Genomic DNA, 9,939 nt, shown 5'->3' on the forward strand with positions numbered 1-9,939 from the left:
TGTGAATACTGGTGGTTTATTAATGCTTTGTACACCTCACACAGCAGGAGACTAGAAGTGCTCCATATTGCAGCAACTGCCATTCCTCTGGTACAGCTGCTGCTGCTTTTGCAACAATCTTTCCACAGTATCAACACAATTTATTACATGCTTTTACACAACACTCGACTAGATTTTGTACAGTTTAGCCTCGTTATTGAGCAGCGACACTCGTACTCGATCTTTACACTCGCATCCACGGAATGTGTTCACTTTGGCCTAAAAAGAAAGGAAGAGGAAAAAGATCACTCACTACCTCACCGCAAGCTTATTGCTGTCTTTGTTTCAAATGCATTGCCGCATTTTATTCTGCATTTTTGTCTCCAATAATAGAATAGTAGCATTTGGGAGTACTAAAAGATGTCACCAAAAAAGGTAGGATGATGCAAACAGCTCTAAGAGGGGACACCTTTTCGGCTGGGGCTGCAGCACACACGTGGGGGGTGTGGGGGGTGTGTGTGTGTATGTTTAATTCCGCTGGTCCCAGCACAGGGACTTAGAAGTCGGGGCTGTTGTAGGCATGTCGGTCACTGCTGGGTGTGTGTCTTAAACCTAGAGCTCCAGGGGGGCTGCTGGGATGGGGGGGGGGGGGGGGCCTCCCTGCCGCAGCTGTGAGGGCCAGCACCTGGGGGACCAGCAACCATCACCCCCCATTTTCAGAAGGGCATTGGTGGAAGCACTACAAGGTGGCTGGGGCCTTCCACAAAGGTCCCAGGGAACTTCTTTCCTGATACATTCTGCCTCACTCCTGTAGACCTAGGAAACCCTTCTTTTGCATGGTTTTAATTTTTTTGCAGGGAGGGCTGTGTTTTCAGTGAGGAGTGTGGCCCGATGCCGTTTCAGCAGCAAGAACTGCCACAGCACCCTGTATGGGTCTCTGCAGGAGAGGCCCCTCCTTCGTCCTCACCCCACCACAGCCTGCAGTTTGTCTCTTGTAAAGGGCAAGAGACACAGTTTCTGTGCAATAAAAAAAGGCAAAAACTGTCCCACTACAGGACATGTCTCCCCTGAAGTTAACATTGTGAAAAAAAACAACAGCCTGTTTGCACTGAACACACACTACCTTGTAGCTGACTCTCGCACTTAGGTAGCGTTTGAGTGGATGGATTAAAAGAGAAAAAATATCATTTAAAGAATGTTACTTTATCAAACTCCATTGTCTGTAATTCCAAGTAATACTGTCCCAGCCAAAAGACCAATTACTGTTAATACACATCTGGGGAAAATGTTTAGCTCCATTTCCTCTTCCATGCCAGGGAACACAACCATATCAGATCCTTCATCTATCACATTAGGACAGTTTTAAAAGGAGGAAGAAAACAGAAAAAGCTCTCCAGCACAGTCTAGGCCTCAGCTGCGACAGGGCAGATGCCTGGGCAGCACAATAACCTTTGCCAGCTCCAGCTGTAGCCTCAGGACTTTACCCCTATGGGGATCTGGATCTGCAGGCCAGAGAGGCCAGGGTAAATGCCTGGCCTCAGATGAGCGGTGATGACCCCCTTCAGCCACTCTGTAAATTTGATCCTTTAAGGGAGCTGAAATCCAAAGTATCAGAAATAGTTAAGACCGAGGCACACATTGCTAAAAAATAGTACAGGAACAACAGCAAAGGAGGATGCACTTACCAAACCTGAGACTGTGCCACTGTCACTAGCAGTTTTCTTTTGCCTCTGGATGTTCATTCAGGAATAATTCAACGGCACTGCACTCTGGAGAACAATTTCAGAGAGGCAGGCTGTGTTCAGTGACTTGAGTGTCATTTTCTTAGTTTTTTCCCCCCCTCACAAAGCCGATGTCGCATAATAGGGTAATTTGGAAATCTACATTTAAGATGATCCTTCTGCAGGGGGTGTTAGCAGCAGCTTGACAAGCTGTGCCAAACTCCCCAAGGGTCTGAGTCGTGGGGTTGTAAGATCCCTTCCTCTTTACTTACGCAGCTGTGAGCCCTCCTTGGCCATTGCAGCTACTGCGTCCTCATGGCTCTTGAAATGCACGTCTGCTTCTCCTGTTGCATCTCCATGGGAGTTGTATTCTACCATGATCCTTGTGGGCTTCAGCGGAGCAAAAAACTGAAAAGGAGGAAAATGAGAGGTTGGTGAGAAAGAAACAACAGTAACACAACCTATTACCAAGAAACTTGATGTTTTTCTCATAAAGCCTGTCCAGCTGCGGGGGAGGCTGAGCCTGGGAGTAGCAAAAGGCTGCCTTTCTTGTTTGGGTGAAGCTGGGGCACACCCAAGCCACCTCTCCATGCTGTGCAGTCCCCTACCCTCTGCAAGCTCCTGGCAGTCATTCTTGACAGAACAAAAATCCTCACACAGCACATGTGCTCTGTACAACATCCAAGCTGTTAAGTTCAGGTATGCTCGCTTTGTGATGTTATGTACTAGTAAATAAACAGAATATTAAATATTAAAGCGATTCTGAAACTCGTTTTTGTAGTCAGCTACTCTGAAATCTAGCTAAGACTATAAATGGCTACTCGAGCCAAAGGGAGGGGTATGAAGACAGCCCAGCAAGCTTTAATCCGTTCTTATTTATGGAGACGAGCGTATCACTGCTGTGCCCATGAGGCCATGGCTACCCTGGGGAGCCTCAGCAAACTCAGGCTTCCAAACGCATTCAGCCTGAAGCCACACAGCACTGAGGACTAACCAAGACATGGATAAATTAAAAATCTGACAACTTCATCTGTAACAATCAAGGGTTTGCATTGGTAATGACAACCAAATTCAATTCATAGTTTTATTGTCACTCACATTTATTATGTCTTGGGCAGTAGCCTGGGTAGGAAAACCCCTCATGTGGACAAAGTGCAGCGGCGGTGAGAAGTTCCCAGATTCTAAAACGTGCCCAGAGCTTTCTGTCTCTTCGCTGCACAATTCTGTGGAATGGAGGAAAAAAACATCATTAATGCTTGCAGTTCTCACCTCTCTCACATGAAAGCTGCAGACACAGGGGGTCATGTTCACAGTAAACCATCGGGGTTAAAACGAAGGGCCCTCAAAGAACATACATGACAGGGAGGGAGGGACTCACTGGTTTCTCTTTCACCATCAGAGTCTCCCGTGTCGCTCAATCCCCTTTCTTCAGAAATTGATTCATATTCTTTTCTCACTCTGGAGTAGATCGTACTCTGCTTGGCATAAGGCATGTGCCTTTGCATATGATGCTTTCTACTTACGTACACTTCTATATATCTAGAAGTCAAAGGAGAAAATTACATGTCATGTCTTGCCCCTCCACAAAGAACTCAAGTTGTTGAAAAAGAACCTTCAGGACATTCTCCTGCCTTAGCTCTGCTCATGTGCTGGGTGTGAGAGCCAGGGCATGGCAAGCAACGGTTCTGAAGAATTAACTAATTTAAATTGCACAATTATGTTTATGAAAGCCCCTTCCACTTTCAGTGACAGCCACTATCCTGTATAAAGCCACCTACTGTGAGACAGATTACTAGTCTGGTCTGGACAAACTCTTTTTAGTTTACAGCCTTATACAAAGTTCTTGTAGAAGCAATACCAATCACTCGCAAGCCAGAACTCTGTTTTGTTGCAGAAATACATGTTTACTTCCTCTGAAAAATATTTTCTATTTCTTTCAGTAGTATGCATCCTTTTGAGCAGCCCTGTATGTGAGGCTGTTTTCCTCTCACTGCACCTCTTCAAATTGCACTTTCCAATTATTACAAACCTCAAATTAAAAAAAAAAGCAAACGCCCAACCCCAAAACAGATTACTGAAACAGGCAGACACAGAAGATGCACAGGGTCACATTAAATACTTCAGTGGAGCCTTAAGATTTTACATATTGCTATGAAATTGATGGGATAAAATGTGAGTGGCTGCCTGTGAAAGTCATGGGTGTAATACACCAATAGGTAATGCAACATTAAGGGGCTCCACCAAGTTCCTCCGTACACCACAGAAAGAAAAATAAAACAAACTCTTACTTGCAGGTTAAAAACATAAAATAATGCCTTATGTTTCTAGCTACCCACCCCAGAACCCCTTAACTCAGAGCTGCCTGTGCTAATCTTTCAAATTAGTACCAGCTGGGCCTCACAGAAATTTAACTAGCAGTATTAAATTAGGCCATTTCCATAGCATTGAAGGAATAATGTGATGAAAAGGCGCATATGGACAGCCACATGAGGCAGCTTTCCTCCTGTCTGAAGAGAGTGGCCAGAGTAAGGGAAGTTAACCCCACATACAGGCTGACAGCTTACAGCTCAGCTCCCCAAACCCATACTCAGTCCTGTGCACAGCTGAAGGCCATTTCTGGATAAAATCAATAGCCCAGGAAGAATGAACAAGAGCAAACTGACAGCAGTTTTAGAAACCACTCTATTTCTTGGGTAATCACAGAGAAACATAAGTGTATGAACTTGGGTAGGAGAATCAGATCAGCTCTCATTTGACTATGACAAAGAGAAAGTTAAGGGCACACAGAATTAATCTTGAGGGTAGGGAAGTGTTAGTTAATTCAATTATTAGGCACACGTAGAGAGCAGCTGTATAGGGCAGGGAGGCACAAACACAAGGAAATGCAGAGTGGGAGCAGAAAGTAAGGGAACAGAAGAAAGGAAGTAGGTATGTAGAAGTGGTAAAGGTCTGGAGAGAGCTTTTGTTATCTGGTGTTCAGAAAGAGAACTTAGCAGCTTATTAAAGCAAAATTAGAAAGCTCAACAGGGTAAAAGCAATTTTGTGTTTTTTTTTTTTTTTTTTTTTTTTTTTCCCAAGGGCAGTTCTGGAAGTATTTAAAAGGCATGTAGATGTGGTGCTTAGGGACATGGCTTGGCGGTGGGCTTAACAGTGTAAAGGTTAATGGTCGGACTTGATCTTAAAGGTCTTTTCCAAACTAAATGATTTCATGATTCTGGGAAATAGGGGTATATGCTTCTGCCTGAGAAAAGAGAGGCATCTTTTAAGTGTGCAGCATAGAGTTTGTTGCTCTGGGAGAAAATGGTTGAATGTGGATTCCTGAGGAAGGGGGACAGCACAGGTGGGGTGTGGTCACCAAAGAGGTTGATGACTATTTGGTGCTGGCCAGCAGTCACTATCAGGAATGGGTTCAAGCCTGAGGCGAGTAGTAAACTGTGTTTTGTACAGTGTACTCTCCCAGTGGAGACAGACTGTGCTTGGTACTGGCCTCAAGAGAATGGTGAGGGTTGCTAAAACTGCAGAAAGCTCCAAGGAACCTGCTGGAAATTTGGCAGGGGCAAATGTCTGTAGCAGACGCAGGATCCCAGTGCACTTGTGACTGGGCAGGCAGTGTTGATCTAGTGTGCCCTCCCTCCTCTGAATGCTATCACCCCTTTTTTTGTTGGGACAAAACTGCCTTCAGGAATAAACAGAACTCATTTCTCCAAGACCCCAAATTCCCCCAGCCTACAAGCGCTGAAGGTGCTTCTGCAGCACAAAGAAGCCTGCAAAAGGCTTCATCTTTCTTTCTCCAATTTTGTCAAGGTTCTAAAGAAAACATCACCAGAGGAGGTAACTAGGTTACACAGAGTATTTCAGAGGGTGCTATTAAAAATAAATGCTTTAAGCCACAAAGTAACAGTCTGACAACACTGCGAGAAAGATTTAGGTATGACTTCTACTGAAATTTGAATCTAAAATCTGAGTTCTAGGTTTTAAAGGTAATAAGGGCAGAGGGCTCCTTGGTAATAATGTAAGTATGGGATAACCTAAGATTAGCTCTTTCACCTGGTAAGAAGCAAGCTGTAAGACACACAGAATGCTTCATACTGTGTTCTTCTACCCTCATGAATCCCAGTGAAGTACCTACCTACTTCCCATGTATTCCCTGTGTCGTAACAGGGCTTTAGCTGCCATTTCTGGAGCTGCAAACTGTACAAAAGCTTCTCCTGTTCTTCTTTCTCCCCGGTAAACAAAAGCTATGTCAGTTATTTTCAAACCTATAGAGCAGTGGGCAGAAAAAGTCACATACATTGTCAACAACTTGTGTTACAACTCAGAGAGACATCTTTTTCCTTACTCTCGGTTTTTGACAAGCTAATCAGACAGTTAAATAGTTCTGAAACAACTGTTCATGCTGGCCTACATGCCTTTTTAAAAATTTTTTTAAACTCCAACTTACTTGCTTTAAGTTAGTTTTCACAGAAGGCTTAATGCCAATAATGAATCAACTCCAGGCTTCAAGTAACTAAGAAAATAACAAGTGAATTCTAGTCAACAAGGAGGTCCAGAGCACAAATGTTCTTGAAATTTTCTCTTATTATTATGGTAATTTTGCCCCATCTCTTTAAAACCCAGGTCAAATTCACTGAACTTCAATTTTTGTGCTGTATAATAGCTGCTTGGGGAGCCTGTCATCCAGTAAACAGCTATATCTGACATGATACAGAGGGCACGCTAGGCTGGGCTACAGTTGTGGTTTTTTTTCAAGAGTGCTTTTGCATACCTCTTTGCACGCTGTTTCTTTCTCAAAGGGTTTCCTCAAGCTCCTAAAGAAATGGGAACACTTGCTCCACAATGCTTCCCTGGTCATCTCATTGTGATAACTCTGCTACTAGATGCCTTCAAACATCTTGAACTACTGGTTATCAATTGAAAAATTTACTACCAGCGGCCTCTGCTTTTGGTATGACAGTGGATACAACAAGCCTTAGGACTCTGCATGCATGTCTGGAGTGGAAGAAGTGGGTTTGGTTTAGCCTACTACTTAAGCTTTACCTAAGGAAATGTCAATTTATTTTGCAAAGCCTAGAAAGGCTTCTTTCCTAGTGAAGGCAGGCAGCAACCATCTGCATTGCTCAAGCGCTAAGGGTGGGACATGAGCATGTGTGCAGGCACTGTGCAGTACTTGCTGAGCTGAGACTGGTGCAGTGAACTTTCACAACCATGAACAAGCCAATAATTAAAAAAACACAATAAATCGCTGTTAACAGTTTTAAGTGGCATAAACAATGTCACAATTATACAGCTGTGAACACCCATGCTGCATTCACCTGTACTGTAACTATCATACAGGCTTTTTTGCCTCTCTTAACTTTGCCAAATTATGCACTGGTAGCAATCCTGACTGCAGGGAACAGGATGCAGGCTCCTCTCTTACAGCTAAAAGCTTGTTCAGAGAACTTTAGTTACTTCAAGCTGCAAGGGGACAGCAACTCCTTATACTGTTTAAGGTGTTGAAGGCTGCATCTGCTTTTCCTTTTCTCAGAGGAAGAACAGCTACCTAAGCATCAACTTGGAGAAGTAAATGCCTTGTAACCGAAGAGCACAGACTAGGCTGAATTACCTGGGAAAAAATCTGCAATATCCTCCTCGGTGGAGCTGAATGGAAGGCCTCTGAGTAGTACAACTCCATCATTTATCGCTTGTGACTCATCCCGCAGACTTTGTAGTAAGCTCTCTACATCACTATCGTGTACTTCAAAAACTGCAAGAGACACAGGCACAAAACATGTTTTCCCTCATGGTACTTGGAAGGAGGTTCTCTACAGGCATTCTTCTAAGGAAGCTTCTTCCCCCTGACAGAACTCCATAATGTTTCTTCCCGCCTGCCATAGTCAATGGTCCTGCATTGGTGCCCCTCACCGAACAAACCGCTTTGCTCTTCCTGTCCAGCCTAGGAAGTTTTGGCTTAGTGATGCTGTGCTGGCTAATTTGCTCTGTTCCATATCCTGCATCTCTCCACGCTGCCCTCCGTCACACCAGCCCGCTTTATTCTTCAAGCAGTTCTTCTTCACTTTATCAAGTTTTCTTCCAATATAACTTCTGCCATTTCAAACCCACCTTTCACATAGCGCGGGCCCATATACCTCAGGTGCTTTTCCAAGGCCCTCTGGACATCTGCTTTCGACTCCAGCTCGATCAAGGCATCCCCTCTGCGTCTCCCATCTTTGTTTAAGAGGAAGTGTATGCCGTTCTCACCGTTTCGAATTCTACAGCCTAGAAATCAAAGAACATATGATACAGAAACATATGCAACTGCATCAAACGTGGGGGTCTTTTGATTGCAGATCACAACTGAACATTCTGCATAAAGCTATTGCCCTCTGTGGGGCAAAGTACGGTCTTGAAACAAAGGTAGGAAACTCCTGTTTCTAACCTTAGCTCTAACACACAAAGCTTATTGCAGGTAAGAATCTGATGTGATATCCATTAGCTTCCACAGCTGTATAACTGGATTATATTGTCATACTGTTGATAAACTTAATTATTTTTGAGTTACCTGACATCAAAAACAAATGATATAGTAGTTCAGTCTCTATAGCTATACTCTGCCTGCTCTATGTTCCTTTCCCCCAGGACTTCCAATTGACTTAATTTATTTCTGCAGATTATTAAGCCATTTAAAAACTTGGCTCTAACTGTCTAGTCTACTCTGGAAGGATGCATCATAATATTACAGTATGAAGGGATCAGCCCTGCAAAGGTACAAGCCTATTAATCAGGATCAGAAAGCAACAGTGAAGTTTAAACTAGTAAGCAAAACCCACTCGAGTTTGTTTAAAAGAACGAGTTTGGGAAAAAGCCAACCATAACGGTCTTTAAAGGAATCACTTCAATTGGATTGCCTTTGCTGTGGAGACATGGACTAAAAAGGGAAACACTTCCTCAATTAAATATAAAATGCTGCAAGGATGAGTTTCCAGTCATTGTCCAACAGTTTGGAAGTTGATTATTTGTTTTACATGTGTAAATCATGAATAATTTGGCACCAATATGAAAAACTCATCTTTCTCTGGCTAACAATTTTTCTGTTTTCTTTCTGTTAACTAATGATCTGAACTAATTAACTGATTGGGTTCAGTAACACCAAAACTGAACAGTTACGCAAGAAAATTAACTCCCATACTATCAAAAAAGGTAAGCACGTCTTCCTCGGTGCACGAGAAGGGGAATCCTTGCGCCCTGACGAGAAAGACATTGTCACTTTCTGCCTTGGGTGACTCTGGATCCTGCTCTGAGAGGCGACCTTCCACGGACGGTGCATCTGTAACCTGCCACCAGAAAAGAACCAAGAAGACCCCAAATTACGAGGTGGAAACGCGCAGCGTTGCGCAGCGGCGCCCAGCTCCCTCCAGCTCTTTAGGCGGGCGCATGCTCTGGGGGCCTGGCGCCGCGCGGGCAGGGCCAGGCCGGGGAGGAGCAGGGCCAGGCCATGCAGTAACCCGCACATGGCGCAGGCCGTCTCCCCGCGGCGCCGGGAGGAGGGCGCAGGGCTCCGGGGCTCGTCCTCCCGCCCAACGGCCCCATCCCGGGCAGCGGCTCGGTGGGGTCCCCTCCGTCTCCCGCCCGCGCCGCTGCCGCCATTTTAGGCCCCGTCCGCGCGGGCCCCTACCTGGCTGTAGCGGCGGGCGGCAGCGAGGAGCGCAGCGGGGGCGGGGGCCCGCGGGGCGCCCAGCCCCGGCCCGAGGGCGGCGGCGGGGCTGAGGAGGCTGCGGGCGGGCGGCGGGCGCAGCCAGGGCGGCAGCGGCGGGCGGCGGCCGAGCAGCAGGGCGGCCAGGCCGCGACGCGCTGCTGCGACGGCGGCGGCCATGGGCGACGGGCGGAGGCTTGCGGGCTCCGCCTCCCCTCCCCAGGAGGCGGCGGGCGGGAGGAGCCGGGTTCGCGTCCCGCTCCGCCGCCCGGCGGGCTGACCGGCTCGGGGGTGCCGATGCCGGGGGCCTCGCGTCCTCCGTGGACGTGGTCGCTCCTCACCCCTCTGTCCGAGCCGCGGCTGCCGTTTCCCGGCTGGGAATGGAGAGGCGGAACGGTGTCCCCAGGCAGGCGGTGGGGCTGGCGGGTGGCCTGTTGTGCCGGGCGGGGCGCGGCCGGGCTCTGCGAGAAAGGGCTCGGAAGTGAAATGCTTCTTATCCGACACAGCTGAACAGAGAAGCGTGGTTCGGGGATCCACGGCAAGTTATTGCTGCCTTATGCTCATTTG

The 9,939-nt window shown here is 46.5% G+C and overlaps 1 protein-coding gene across 1 annotated transcript; it reads right to left on the minus strand.

Moving 5' to 3' along the window:
- Positions 1-21: 21 nt before the first annotated feature.
- On the minus strand, positions 22-9,587 carry GRSF1 (G-rich RNA sequence binding factor 1). The gene is made up of 10 exons (XM_074905318.1): positions 9,355-9,587; positions 8,869-9,013; positions 7,803-7,958; positions 7,306-7,446; positions 5,830-5,959; positions 3,079-3,239; positions 2,799-2,923; positions 1,973-2,108; positions 1,665-1,748; positions 22-258 (listed from the first exon to the last, which is right to left on the minus strand). Exons 1-9 carry the CDS (start codon positions 9,550-9,552, stop codon positions 1,690-1,692), a joined length of 1,251 nt encoding a protein of 416 aa, XP_074761419.1. The 5' UTR covers positions 9,553-9,587; the 3' UTR covers positions 22-258; positions 1,665-1,689.
- Positions 9,588-9,939: the final 352 nt, after the last annotated feature.

The sequence above is a fragment of the Athene noctua genome, chromosome 4, assembly GCF_965140245.1.
Source record: "Athene noctua chromosome 4, bAthNoc1.hap1.1, whole genome shotgun sequence".
Classification (NCBI taxonomy): domain Eukaryota; kingdom Metazoa; phylum Chordata; class Aves; order Strigiformes; family Strigidae; genus Athene; species Athene noctua.

Coding starts and splice junctions, on each gene's coding strand:
- GRSF1 (XM_074905318.1), bottom strand. CDS start 9,552: ATGGCCGCCGCCGTCGCAGCAGCGCGTCGCGGCCTGGCCGCCCTGCTG. Junction 7,447..7,802: donor GGGCCCGCGCTATGTGAAAG/GTGGGTTTGAAA, acceptor TGTCTCTTGCAG/TTTTTGAAGTACACGATAGT. Junction 1,749..1,972: donor CAAGGAGGGCTCACAGCTGC/GTAAGTAAAGAG, acceptor ATTGTTCTCCAG/AGTGCAGTGCCGTTGAATTA.